Here is a 14,734-nt window from a genome sequence, read left to right as displayed (position 1 = left end):
AGCTTCAGCATCAGTCCTTCCAATGAATATTCAGGACTGATTTCCTTTAGGATGGACTGCTTTGATCTCCTTGCAATCCAAGGGACCCTCAAGAGTCTTCTCCAACACCACAGTTAGAAAGCATCAATTCTTCAGTGCTCAGCTACAATCACAAAAAGATAACCAAAATGATAACATGGATCACAGCTTTGCGTAATTCAGTGAAGCTATGAGCCGCGCAGTGCAGGGCCACCCAAGATGGTGGAGGTTATGGTGGAGAGTTCTGGCAAAACACGGTCCACTGGATAAGGGAATGGCAAGCCACTTCAGTATTCTTGCTTGAAGAACCTCATGAAGAGTATGAAAATTCATTGCTTGTGTCATGAAATTAATTCTGGATACGGAAAGAAACATTCTCCCAGAGCACAGACAGAAATACAATTCGTAAGTGATCAGTTTCTTGAAGCGCTCCTGTCACCCTTCTGACACCGAGGCAACCAGTGCAAGACAGAGCTTCTGAGGAAGAGGTGCCTTAGGTCTTGAGTCCCATAAGGCTTCATTAATCACGGACAACTTTGGGACGGTCAGTAAGACTTCAGTGCCTTAGCTGTAAAACCCTCTCACCCTTCAGATCAGCCTTTGTTAATCTCTCTCCAGCTGCAAGACAGGTTATAAGGCAGAATAAACAGTTGGGGTGTGTAAATTGTGACTCAAACAAAGTCGTGCATCCTCCCTGACAGCTGTATATATTGTCACTGCTAATTGCCTTCTCTCAGTCTTTTCTGCCGTCGGTGAGTTTACATGAAGACAGCTGCTGGGACACCTCTTCTGAAATGTAGGCACAGGGCATAACCTTTTATCACAGCAGTTTATGCATTTAACAACAGCTACAGCCAAAGCAGAACGGCCCATTATTAAAAATCTGAGTCTTCCAAACACATCAATCCTTTATCGCTGTCCCCAAAAAATCTTGGGTTCCCAGTTGAGGTCACTCCTTACTGAAATTTTGCTACCACTTATTTTTCAGTATATCTAGTTTTTTGTTTTTTTTTTTCCCCATTCTACACCCAGGAACCGTTTGCTTTTTCTTTACCAGGTTAACTGTGATTGAATTTTCTCTAAGATGACTAGTTTATGGCTGAAGTGCTCTATGCAGTCAACTCTCAGTTATCCAGAAAGAAGTCACAATAAGGAAGCCCATGAAAAGTAATTTAAAAAAAAAGCATGAATATTTTGCTTTAGAATTAGCTAGCATGTAAATTCATCTCTTGCAAAGTCCTTTCTCATCCTTAATCTCCTTTGCTCCCCATAATCACATCTGGTAGAAAAGTATGTGTTACCTGAAGCAATCTGATGAGCAAAAACTAAGATAGGAAAAGTGAAGCAACTCACCCAAATTCACCCAGTCAATAATGTGCGATGATAGGATCAGAAAGCCTGATTCAAAGGCTAAAAGGATCCCCTTCCCAGAGATATGCACAATCCAAAGGAAAAAATGAAGCGTATCTACACATTCTCTGTGGACCCAGCTGGGACCTCTCACATTTCTTTTGGCTGTTCTGCCCTTCAGGCTGACGTTTGCTGGCATTACTTCATGTCAAGTGCTCTGGTCTTAGCTGAGATGTGCTGTTTGCCTGGTTCTTACATTCCAATCCAGAGCAGGGGTTTTTATTAAAGGCTCTTTCCTGGGTGGAAGGTCACAGGAGGATGGGGGGCAATTCTACCCATGCAACAGGGCTCTCCCCTTGGTCCATCTTCTGCCAAGCTGTAGATGGCTTGTAGAACAAGAGTCGGCTATGACGGCAAAATCAAAATGCTGATAGCAGAGAAGGTATTCACTTCTCACCCCAGGGGATCTCAGGAAAGTGTCTAATTGACCTTGTTTCACAGAAGCAAGCTGTGCACAGCCAGGGTATGACTTCCATGAGTAGTGTCAAAAATGCTACCCAGAAATGACAGGGCTTGGGTGATAACAAGCCATTCTTAATTATTCATGGTGGTGGAAAAATTGTAATAAACTGGCTAAATGATACTGGCAGTTGAGTCAAGTCTTTCACTTGGGCTCACAATCCTGTCCCTCAAACGTCTGCATTTCCCAGCTGAATCTACAATGTACTATTAATCCTGATAAAACGTCCACAATGGACTATTTATCTGTATAAAACCAGAAGTAGGTTGGAGGATAAGATGGAGGCCAAAAGAGCATTCTCAAAAGATAATTCAATAAGATGATATCTGATCTTCCTTAGATAACCTAGAACTTTAAAAATTTTACCAAATGGCAGGTGATCAGCCTGCAGTCCATCTAGCGCTTTCCATTAAGCACACTTGGTGCTTCTTCTCCCCACCAACACCCACCCCACATCCTTGTTTTTAAACAAGAGTTATGCACTTTAAAAAAAATTATTTTTTCTTTAGAGGTAATTTTTTCCTATTCACAGTCAAAATGCTACAAGGTAACCCAAAAGGAAGAAATAAAGATGTAGTTTACTCATTAACTGATATCAGGCCTTGAACTAAAGTTCCAACTAAAAAATCAGTCTTTAGAAATGGAATGGATAGAAGGGTGTATCTGAATCATGAAAATGTCTTTGGTTGCTTTGACCAGCTTTTATGGTCCAGAGGACAGACGCATTTGTTGGCCTATCAACAGGCAGTGGACCATATGTTCTGCCTTGAAAGCCATGTCTCATGACCTGGCAATGGGGGGGAATTGATGTCTTAATTTGCGTTTTTGTCCTATGACAAATGAAATGTAGCATGAAACTGCACTCTAATATTGCCAATTTGATAAATGACATGAAATAACCAAATCTTAGATTCAAGAATTTTCATAAAAATACGTTCTAAAAAAAAATGATTACATGGACAATAAAATGTGAAATGGTTAGGGATTAACCTATGGATCTTCTGAAACACTTTCATGAGTAAAACTTTAGGAATATTTGGCCTTTATTCTCACTCTGCTACTAACCGATCTGTCACCAGAACTAACTGCACCCTCATTTATCAATTTCACATAAATGTCCTTCCTGCAATCATTATATTATTAGTTGCTTGTAGTTCTAAAGCAAAAAGAAATATGCTTTGGGGTGGGGGAAAATGTACTTTACTTGAAACCAAAGGCTACCTTTTATCCTATGGTTTATAACATCAAAGCTTTGTGTTAGACACCCCTCCGCACATCCCTTAGCCGATGTGAGCGTGTAAATCTTTGGGGGTAGAGAACTGAACTGAACATCAGTGGAAGCTTCAAGGGCTTGCTTGAAAATGGATATGAGATTCCCAAAATTAAAGCACTTAAAAAAAAAAAATCTCTCTTCTCCTGACCTTGGAAACAAGTAAGGACGATGTTATTTTAATTTGCATTCAAATGTTAACAGCACAGTCACACAGCACCACTGGGATCCACATTGGGTTTCCACTGAAGATTGCTCATCATTTCATTATGGTTCATTATGTTGATAACTGTCAGAAAGCATTAGAAGTGAGGGGCTTTGACTAATAGAACTGAAATGGTAATTTTAAAACAATACACTTTCTGGAGGAAATACAGTGGTGCAATAAATTCAATTAGAAAAGGCAAATGTAAAGACAGAGTAAGTGGTGTTCTGCTGTTTGGAGCTGGACTGTTTCAATTTCTTGATAACCTATACCTACAGAAAGCTTTCTCAAATCAAGACCTTTCCTCATAGATCTTGGTAAATTTACCCTCATTAGCCCTAAGCTCCTCCAGTACAAATTGTCTTAAAAGCTGTAATTTTGGAATATTTTAGGCCATATCAAAGTATCAATCAATCACTCTTTGTTTGTTTGGCAAAGCTGATTGAATTCTTTAAGGGTGTTCACTTACAGACAGATTCGGAAAGGCCCTTTGTATTGGCAATCTAAAATAAGTGGTCACTTAGTTGTGTCTGACTCTTTGCAACCCCATGGATTGTAGCCTACCAGGCTCCTCCGTCCATGGGATTTTCCAGGCAAGAGTCCTGGAGTGGGTTTGCCCCCAATCACGAGGCCCTAATAAGTTTCATCAAACAAGTTAAATAAAGACCCCACAACACAAGAACAGATTTCCAATTGAAAAGGACGGAAAACCACTCCGGTAATGGTGCCCAGAAGTCAAAGAGGCAAAATAACAAATTAGTTATTTTTTTCTAGATATACAAAGCCAATCTGCTTCTGCTATAAGGTGTTTCTTCAATACCTTCTGAAACACAAGAAAGAATCAGAAAGTTACCTTAAATCTAATACTAGTTTGGTCTCCCAAAGAGAAAAAGAAGACTCATTAGAATCTCTGAACAAGCAACTGAATGACTAAGACATCAAGGTCCTGCACTGGTCTCCCAGCACTGCTGATCACCAGACTACATTTCTGACTACAAGGAAAGGTACAGAGAAAGGAAAAGAGATCTGGAGGGGGAGGGGTTGCTGATCAGCAGAGTTAAAGGACATTAATCTCATTAACAGAAATCACACTTATTGGTCAGAATGGCCATCATTAAAACATCTACAAATAATAAATGCTGGAGAGGGTGTGGAGGAAAGGGAATCCTCTTGCATTGTTGGCGGAGAAGGCAATGGCAAGCCACTCCAGTACTCTTGCCTAGTAAATCCCATGGATGGAGGAGCCTGGTAGGCTGCAGTCTGTGGGGTAGCTATGGGTCTGACACGACTGAGCGACTTCACTTTCACTTTTACACATTGGAGAAGGAAATGGCAACCCACTCCAGTGTTCTTGCCTGGAGAATCCCAGGGACAAGGGAGCCTGGTGGGCTTCCGTCTATGGGGTCACACAGAGTCGGACACGACTGAAGTGACTTAGCAGCAGCAGTAGCAGTTGCATTGTTGGTGGGAATGTAAATTGGTGAAGCCACTATGGAGAATAGTACAGAGGTTTCTTAAAAAAGTAAAAATAGAGTTATCACATGATCCAGCAATCCCACTTCTGGGCATATTTCCAGAAAAGATGAAAACTCTTAAGTTGAAAAGTTATAATACATGTATCCCAATGTTCCTAGCAGCACTATTTACACCAGCCAAGATAAGAAAACAGATGAACGAATAAAAAAGATGTGTTTGTGTATATGCATGTGTGTGTACACACACATATTTTTAAATGGAATATTAGCCATGAAAAAGAATGAAATGCCATTTGCAGCAACATGGATAGACCTAGAGATTATCATACTAAGTGAAGTAAGTCAGAGAGACAAATATATAATACCATTTACATGTGGATCTTGAAAAATGATACAAATGAGCTTATTTACAAAACAGAAATAGAGTCACAGACATAGAAATCAGATTTATGGTTACCAAAGGGGAAAGGATGGGGGGGAAGGATAAATTGTGAATTTGGGATTAACAGATACACACGACTATACATAAAATAGATAAACAAGAGGGGCCTACAGTGTAGCGCTGGGAACTATATTCAGTATCTTGTAAAAACTCACAATGGAAAGGAATCTGAAAAGAAATATAGATATAGATCTATAACCAAGTCACTCTGCTATACACCCATAACACTGTAAGTCAACTATACTTCAGTTTTTAAAAATCATATTGAAATTTCTTCTAAGAAATGATTCATGAAAACAAAACCCCTTCATCAGCTTAGATGGCATTCTTGTATGTATGGAGGTCTGTCTTGCTGGCAAAGTCACCAAAAACCCTGTCAACTTTTTAACTGATACGTGTGTCTGAGAACACTGACATTTCCACTCTTTGGCTGTAACCTAGTACCCTGTGGAAACTACAGTGCCTGTGTTTGATTATGCAACTCCAAACCAGGAGATTTTCTTCATCTGAGGGACAATGGAAGTACTCAGTTTCCATTAAGGGAGAATGTTCATAACCTTTGAAATATCTCCACTAGAGCTACCACTGAACTAAAGAAATGGCCTGTTATTGACAGGCGTTGAAGAGCATATCTCCCATCACGTGCCATCCATCAGGGAGGCTCTAAATTCCTACTGCCTAAAGATGGTCCAGGCTCCCTGGGTGGCTTAACGGTAAAGAATTGGTCTGTCATTGCAGGAGACTTGGGTTCTATCCCTGGGTCAGGAAGATCCCCTGGAAAAGGAAATGGCAAGCCACTCCAGTATCCTTGCCTGGAGAATTCCATGAACAGAGAAGCCCGGCAGGTTACAGTCTATGGGTCACCAAGAGTCAGACATGACTTAGTGACTAAACAACAAAACAAAGACAGTCCACCTCAATAGCAGCATCTGGGGACTTGTGAGAAATGCAGAAAGTCAGACTTGACCTTTCCAACCTATCCCTAAGTGACTTCACATGATTTCTATGAACATTCACCTTTAAGAAGCATTGTTAAAACTCTCTATTCTAATGGGTATGGATTATGTTCTTGAATTATATGATGCCTCCATTGAAACCCTGCCTATCTCACTCATAGCCATTTATGTCCACCTAACCAGAGGCTCCAGCCAAAAAGTCCTCCAAGAGATAAAGTTTATCCGCCATTAAATTCTCTAAAGTTTTCCAGCAATGCTGATGGTGTGAAGAACGTCTTAGGCATTTCCTTCTAAATTAGCCAATACGACTTGTATTCACCTGGTCTAATCATTCGCCAAGTGAACAAAAACCTGATTTTACAAGCCAGTGGAGCAGTCTCTCTCTTTGGCTAGAAGAATGAGTTTCAGAGAGTGTGTTTTATTTCTTCATTAGTGAGCCGTCACAGTGAGCGTTCACTAAACGCAGGGCTGCATAAGAATGTGGGGTTAAAGACAGCATAATGAACAAAGAAGGTCCCTGATTACCATGGCTGTCAGCGCAAGGGAATTGGGTTTGTCACCTGGCTTAACCAACTGGGAAGAGCTGATTAGAGGCTGGAATCACTTTGAAAGGATCCTTGATGTTTATGTTCCTTTCCATCCCCACATCTTGTCAAGAGAAGCCAATAAACCTGGGGGTGGGGCAACGGGGAAGGGCTTCATTTTCTGGGTTATTTGAACAAAAGATTCTCTGAGAAACTCTCACTGTCTTCTCTATTGAAAAATCTGTCCACTGGAAATTTCTGTGATGGCAGAAATATTTTCTAGCAGTGCCATTCGGTATGCTCACCACATGTAGTGATTGAGTCCTTGCAATGTGCCAATTAAAATAGGCACATGTGCCTAGTGGCTAACATGTTGGACAATGCAGGTCCACTCTTCACCAGGATGGGAGAAATCTAGAGGAAGAGCCATGGACCAGAATGGATTCTAATTCTGCTGGTTAACTCACTAGTCTATCCATTAGCAAAATATGGTCACCTCACAGATTAGTCGTATCTCAAAGAGTCTTAACAGTCTTTTGTCTAGTTAATATTTATCAAATTAAAAAAAAAACTTAAAATTTTAACTTCACAGAGGAGGGGTCTCAACCTTGTCTGTACAGTAGAATGAGGAGAACAACTTTTGAAAATACTGATGTCTGAGTCCTACCCCCCAGGGTTTCTGGAGTATTGTATAGCCATTGGTAGCTTAATACTGTAGTCAAGTGAGAAAATCTCTTTAGAGGGGCAATGAGATGCATGGGCCATCTGCTGTGGAGGTAGTTTGGAGAAGGGAGTGACCAGCTGGGAATAATAAAAGAAAAGAAAACAATTATTAGATCCCTATCTTGTGCCAGATTTTTCCAAATATCTTCTTGTTTAATTTTCAAAATGCCTCCACAGGTAGTTAGTAAGAATCCCATTTTACAGATGAGTAAACTGGGGCTTTCATTCGGTCTGCCCTCTGACAATGGCTTGAAACTCAACATTCAAAAAACTAAGATCATGGCATCCGGTCCCATCACTTCATGGCAAATAGATGGGGAAACAATGGAAACAGTGACAGACTTTATTTTCTTGGGCTCCAAAATCACTGCAGATGGTGACTGCAGCCATGAAATTAAAAGACGCTTGCGCCTTGGAAGAAAAGTTATGACTAATCTAGACAGCATATTAAAAAGCAGAGACACTACTTTGCCAACAAAGGTCCATCCAGTCAAAGCTATGGATTTTCCAGTATGGCTTTTTCCATGACCCATCACATCATGTATGAATGCGAGAGTAGTACCATAAAGAAAGCTGAGCACTGAAGAATTGATGCTTTTGAACTGTGGTGTTGGAGAAGACTCTTGAGAGTCCCTTGGACTGCAAGGAGATCAAACCAGCGCATCCTAAAGGAAAAAATCAGTCCTGAATATTCATTGGAAGGACTGATGCTGAAGCTGAAACTCCAATACTTTGGCCACGTGATGCAAAGAACTGACTCATTGGAAAAGACCCTGATGCTGTTAAAGACTGAAGGTGGGAGGAGAAGTGGACGACAGAGGATGAGATAGTTAGATGGCATCACCAACTCAATGGACATGAATTTGAGCAAGCTCCAGGAGTTGGTGATGGACAGGGAAGCCTGGTGTGCTACAGTCCATGGGGTCGCAAAGAGTCTGACATGACTGAGCGACTGAGAACTGAAACTGGGGCTTGAAGAGATTAAATAGCCTCGCAAGTGTGTGGTGTTAATATCAGTACCATGTTTCCTCTTGACTCAGAGTCAGAGATGAAATAAATGCAAGGATCCCGTTAGAAAAATGTCAGAGCATCACATGTTGCTTTGGTACGTTCATGGGTCTCTTATCAATTACACAAAAAGGCATTTTTCTTTCACTGTTGAAACCAGTCTCTGAAAAATGCAAAAGTTACTCTAGTGTTAAAACTTTCAGGTCTACCCACAGGCTAAAATCAATATTTTCCTTTTCTTATTTGCATAGTTAAGGTAAAGCTGACAATTTAATTCCTACAAAAACATAAAATTTCAAGGGTTCAGAAACCACTTGTACATATACGGCCAATGTGCCAGTAACTCAGGCATGTACCAAATTTTGGGGTCTCCCTAAACTCCCACATGGCAAGCGGCAGGAATTAAGTGATCGGCCAATGGTCCCCTAGGATGCTAGACAACAGATCAGAATCCTAAGACTAAAAACACGTGGGAGAAAAAGCCAGGTTGTCTTGCCATCAGAGGAGACTTTTATGAGGTTCATGACACAGTCAAGCCCTGGCCTAGAGAAAGACTTTCAGTTCAGTTCAGTCGCTCAGTCGTGTCCGACTCTCCGCGACCCCATGAATCACAGCATGCCAGGCCTCCCTGTCCATCACTAACTCCCAGAGTTCACTCAAACTCATGTCCACAGAGTCGGTGATGCCATCCAGCCATCTCATTATCAGTCGTCCCCTTCTCTTCCCGCCCCCAACCTTTCCCAGCATCAGAGTCTTCTCCAGTGAGTCAACTCGTCGCATGAGGTGGCCAAAATATTGGAGTTTCAGCTTTAGCATCAGTCCTTCCAATGAACACCCAGGACTGATCTCCTTTAGAATGGACTGGTTGGATCTCCTTGCAGTACAAGGGGCTCTCAAGAGTCTTCTCCAACACCACAGTTCAAAACCATCAATTTATCTGTTTGAAAAGTAGGAGTTGGGCTGCATGATGCAAATTGAGGGCAATTAGCACACTGTTGTCCCACAGAGTTTCCCTTTGAGTTTGCTACTGTGACCTAAAATCACAACTGGAGAATCACTGGAGAATCGACTGGAGACAGAGGAGAGTTTATTATTAAGCTAATCTTATGACCAACCTTGATAGTATATTAAAAAGCAGAGACATTACTTTGCCAACCAAGGTCCGTCTAGTCAAGGCAATGGTTTTTCCCGTGGTCATGTATGGATGTGAGAGTTGGACTGTGAAGAAAGCTGATCACCGAAGAATCGATGCTTTTGAACTGTGGTGTTGGAGAAGACTCTTGAGAGTCCCTTATACTGCAAGGAGATCCAACCAGTCCATTCTAAAGGAGATCAATCCTGGATGTTCATTGGAGGGACTGATGCTAAAGCTGAAACTGCAATACTTTGGCCACCTCATGCGACGAGTTGACTCACTGGAAAAGACTCTGATGCTGGGAAAGGTTGGGGGCGGGAGGAGAAGGGGACGACTGATAATGAGATGGCTGGATGGCATCACCGACTCTGTGGACATGAGTTCGAGTGAACTCCGGGAGTTGGTGATGGACAGGGAGGCCTGGCGTGCTGTGATTCATGGGGTCGCGGAGAGTCGGACATGACTGAGCGACTGAACTGAACTGAACTGAACTGAATCTCACACTGATGCTGAAGCTCCAATACTTTGACCACCTCATGAGAAGAGTTGACTCACTGGAAAAGAATCTGATGCTGGGAGGGGTTGGGGGCAGGAGGAGACGGGGAAGACAGAGGATGGGATGGCTGGATAGCATCACCGACTCTATGAACATGAGTTTGAGTGAACTCTGGGAATTGGTGATGGACAGGGAGGCCTGGCATGCTGTGATTCATGGGGTCGCAAAGAGTCAGATAAGACTGAGCGGCTGAACTGAACTGAACTGAATCTCACACAATGGAACATTAGAGAAGAATATTTAGATTAGAAAAGAAAAAGGATGGGACTTGAGCATATCAAATCGACCTGGCATCCAGGGAAAGCAGGTAGTCTACGGAAGGAATAGAAAAAGATGAGGAAATCTTTGCCCAGTTGTGCTTACACCTAATAAACTTCCTTCTGGAAGTTCGTGCTTGAGCTGGGGGAGGGGTAAGAGTGCCTCCAAATAAATAGAAACTCTGCAAGAGTCTTCTGGTCTTGCATAGCCATCACTCAGCTGGGGTGGACCCTGGGGCTGGCAGTTACTCTCTAAAATGAAGATAATATCTATCTCATATATTTGTTATCTTGTGAGCCCTATGATAATGTTAATGGAAAGTGTCTAATACATTACCTGGATGTGATGATAAAAAGGTTGCTGTTATCATGATTATACTTACTATCATCTCTGGTTATGAAAGGAACTCGTGCTGCTGCTGCTAAGTCACTTCAGTTGTGTAACTCTGTGTGACCCCATAGACAGCAGCCCACCAGGCTCCCCCGTCCCTGGGATTCTCCAGGCAAGAACACTGGGTTGCCATTGCCTTTTCCAGTGCTTGAAAGTGAAAAGTGTAAAGTGAAGTCGCTCAGTCGTGTCCGACTCTTCACGACCCCATGGACTGCAGCCTACCAGGCTCCTCCGTCCATGGGATTTTCCAGGCAAGAGTACTGGAGTGGGGTGCCATTGCCTTCTCCAAGGAACTCCTGAGGGTAGGGCAATTTCAGCATAAATTTGGGACTGCCCTGAAGTTTCTCCACCTGCTCCCTTTAAATGTGGTCCTCGACGGGGCAAGAAAATGCCCCCACCACTGACCCAAATGCTTCCAAACCAGAAAATACTCCTGTCTGCAGTGTTATTTCCAGGCCAGCCAAGGTAGACTACATGGTAGTTAAGAAACAAAATAATGGAAGTCTTAGTGATAGTAAAAGCTAAAATCTATCAAGTGGCATGATTTTATGCATTTTACAGAGTATTTAAACAATGTGAAGGTGTTGAGTAGGAGCAACCGTGAAGGAGGTACTATTATTAGTCCATTTGACAGATGAGGAGACTGAGACTTAAAAGGCTCCAACAGTCACCTGGGTACTAAACAGTGGGCTGGGAAACAAAGCCAAAACCCGTGCAAAGCCTCTGTGCCTGGCCACTCGATTCTGACCCTCCAAACAGACTTGGCCAATGAGAACACAAGGGCACCCAGGTCCACCGCTCCGTCTTCTGGTCAAGGTCACAGCCATTGCAGGATTTATGAATCCCAGAGTGTGAATGAAAGCAATAGTAACCTTTAGGACCACTGTCCATATAAAGTGTGAGAAAGAGTTCTCTGTTCCCCTGTATCCCAAGGTGACAACTCCATTCGTTCCTCACCCCAGTGTGTGTTCAGTGCCCATCATTCAACAAGCATTCACAAGGATCCAGGCCTAAATGTTATGAACACAAAACTATGAGGAAAGAAGTAAAGTAGTGAAGGGAAATGACATCGCAAGCCATGAGGTCAGCACACAGAACTGAAACCACCTGCCCACACGTGATCCCATCCTTTACCAGTTTCCCCTGCAGCTGTCAAACTTCCCAAGAGTCCATGATGACATGTTAAAACCATTTATAAATTCCCATCTCAGCTCGAATTACACTGTCACACAAGCCCTGAACATACCATCTCTGCTACAAAAACTAGTCTGTCAGCAGCTGTGCGTTCTGAAGGCAACAAACTCAGTGAGAATGAGCCCTTCTTTTCCTAAGCATTTCTGCTGCTCTGAGTGAGAAAAGACACACGTTTGATTTCATGTGCTCCCCTGCACTGTTATCCTGGGAGAAGGGCTGACAAGTGCCCCAAAGATGGTAATGGAAGCTGCTGGCATCTTAGACACGGGAGATGAGGGTATAACTTACGGGTGCAGGGCATGGAGGCGGCGTCGTTGTCTGCTCTGAAGAAGCCTCGGTCACAGGTACACGACGTGGCGCCTTCCCAGACAGAGTAGCTGTGTGGCGGGCACTTAGCACAGGCAGCATCCGTGGAGAGGGCCTTGTAATATCCGATTTTGCAAGCTAAAGGGAAGCAGAAAAAACAGACCAATATAAAACCCTGGTTAACAAAGCAAAGCAAGATGTCACTTCCCTGATTTAGAAGAAAGAGATATTTTTTGCTAATCTCACCACCTCAATGGACATGAGTTTGAGCAAGCTCTAGGAGATGATGAAGACAGGGAAGCCTGGCGTGCTGTAGTCCGCGGGGTGGCAAAGAGTTGGATATGACTGAGTGACTGAACATCAAGTAAGCATCTGGCTGGAGATGCAGGTAAAACAACCCAAAATATTTGTTGATAACAACTACTCTTTAAGTCTTTAACATGACTGGTCAGGTGGCAAAGCCCTATGAAAAAAATTTTCTTAAAACCAGTTATATCAATAAAATCACACCTAAAAGTTTACCCAAGTGCTTCCTACATGCTTATATGCACAACATTGTTTGATCTTTACAGCTCTCCATTTCCACAGGCACTGTTATTAACCTTACCTTAGAAATGAGGAATACCAGCTTTGAGCAGTAAATTGTCAGCACCAGACCACGCATCTGGTAAATGTCAGGGACCAGCTTTGACTGCAAGTGTTCGGCCCCCAAAACCTGTACTTTTGGCCCCATGCTATGGAATCTGAGAGCATGGTCTTGAACCAACCAGTTGGAAGTGTAGCTCAGTGCCAACCAAAAATTGGTAGGTGATTATTTCTTAATTACAGCCAAAGTGAAAGACCAACATAAGCAACCAAGCATAAAGGAGCTGGTAAGACGCAGATCATGATTTCAGGGGAAAGTAACATAAACTACCCACAGAACATTCTGGAATATAATATGCTAAGATTTTTTTAAGATCAGCAGATACTCTGTTTATTTTCAACTTCATAAAACCCTCCTGTTTTCCCCTTCCTCCATTTTTCAACACCTCCCTCCCTCTGCACACACAGCCCAAGTGACTGGTGGGGAGAACATGGACCATATAGTTCCTCATGCACCTGACACGCTTTCCATGACTTCATCTTTATAAACATCATGCTGACACTGAGGACTGCTTTGACTAATGTGGAAAACCTCAATAATTCTGGGAAACCTCACAATAAAAAATAATTAATAGGGTCTTGCTCTCCTTTTTTCTCTCCCCTATGCCCTTCAAGATCACCTCCCAAATCTGTCTCAACCTCACATAAAAATTGACCCACACCATCCGTATTAAACCCACAGTGACAAGGCCATTAAAAATACAGTTATTTTATAAGACCAGAGGTACCATTAAAAATGTGACAGTTACCCACAATCTTTCCAGTATGATTCACTCTCAATTTTTTTTCCCATTTATCACATACTTTGGGTATTTCCATACTATCAAAAATATCAGCTGGGAGAAGGCCTTTTCCATCAGCATGACCACCGCAAGAGACCAACCGTGCCAGCAGTCAGCAGATTTTATTCAAACCAGAAGATAAAAAGAGATCCACAGAACTGTGTGATTCTCTGAGAGATATGGCCACATTCCCCATCTCCTTACTCATCCATCAAACATCCATATGGCTTCCAGTTGAAGTCTGTTCCTCCCTCCAGCACATCCTGTTGGTATTTTCTTAATCATGCTCTGCTAACAGGCAAGCGGAAAGGGAGTTGAGCAGAAGCTCCAGAAAGGTCCACAGTGACTTCACCATTATTAACTAATGTTGTTTATGGAACTTCCTTTAACGAGCCAAAACTTTATGACGTGTGTAGCGCCGACAATAAAAGTGCTAGGAGATCAATCTCTCCCTTATTTGCTTTTGTCTTTCACTGGACCAGAGCATCTTAGAAAAACAAGCTGCCCCAGTGGCTGAGATTTATGCTGTCTCAAGTTTATACACATCATATCATTAGATAAGGTTCAACACGCAAGGTGCTTTCCGGTCACACTAAAAGATGACCCTGCATTTTCGATTAAAATAAAAAAACTCCAGCTTTGGCGGGAAGCAGCACTGAGGGTTCAACTTGACTCTCCCACTTCAAACACAAAGAGTCCTTGAACTTGACACAAACTCACTGGGTCACATGCCACTCAGTCAGTCACAGCCTACAAAGGCAACTTGTGGAAACTGGTCGCTCCAGGCTGGGACTGGCCAAAGCAATAAATTGCTTTTATTTGTTCACATCTGGATGTTGGAGAAAAGCTTTCCACGTTCCTGACTGATCCTTGTGAACATTCCTTCATCAGGCATCAAATGTAAAAACTTAAAATGGGAGTGGAATATTGAAAACAAAAAATTGGTCTATGACTGATTCACTGCCATGTAAAAACAG

General features: G+C 42.5%; 1 protein-coding gene across 2 annotated transcripts in view; it reads right to left on the bottom strand.

Annotated features, from left to right (window-relative positions):
• The window catches only part of EPHA4 (EPH receptor A4), a 161,145-nt gene that overhangs the window by 83,436 nt on the left and 62,975 nt on the right, over positions 1-14,734 (bottom strand). For both annotated transcript variants that reach the window (XM_055397687.2, XM_055397688.2), the window contains exon 4: positions 12,313-12,468. In XM_055397687.2, the coding sequence (XP_055253662.1) occupies positions 12,313-12,468 (156 nt within the window). The remainder of the gene's footprint in view (positions 1-12,312; positions 12,469-14,734) is intronic.

This window comes from Moschus berezovskii, chromosome 2 (assembly GCF_049115385.1).
Source record: "Moschus berezovskii isolate FMDL1 chromosome 2, NW_MosBer_1.0, whole genome shotgun sequence".
Lineage (NCBI taxonomy): Eukaryota > Metazoa > Chordata > Mammalia > Artiodactyla > Moschidae > Moschus > Moschus berezovskii.
The sequence above is the reverse complement of the archived record's forward strand: the minus strand, read 5'-3'. Positions and strand labels throughout refer to the sequence as shown.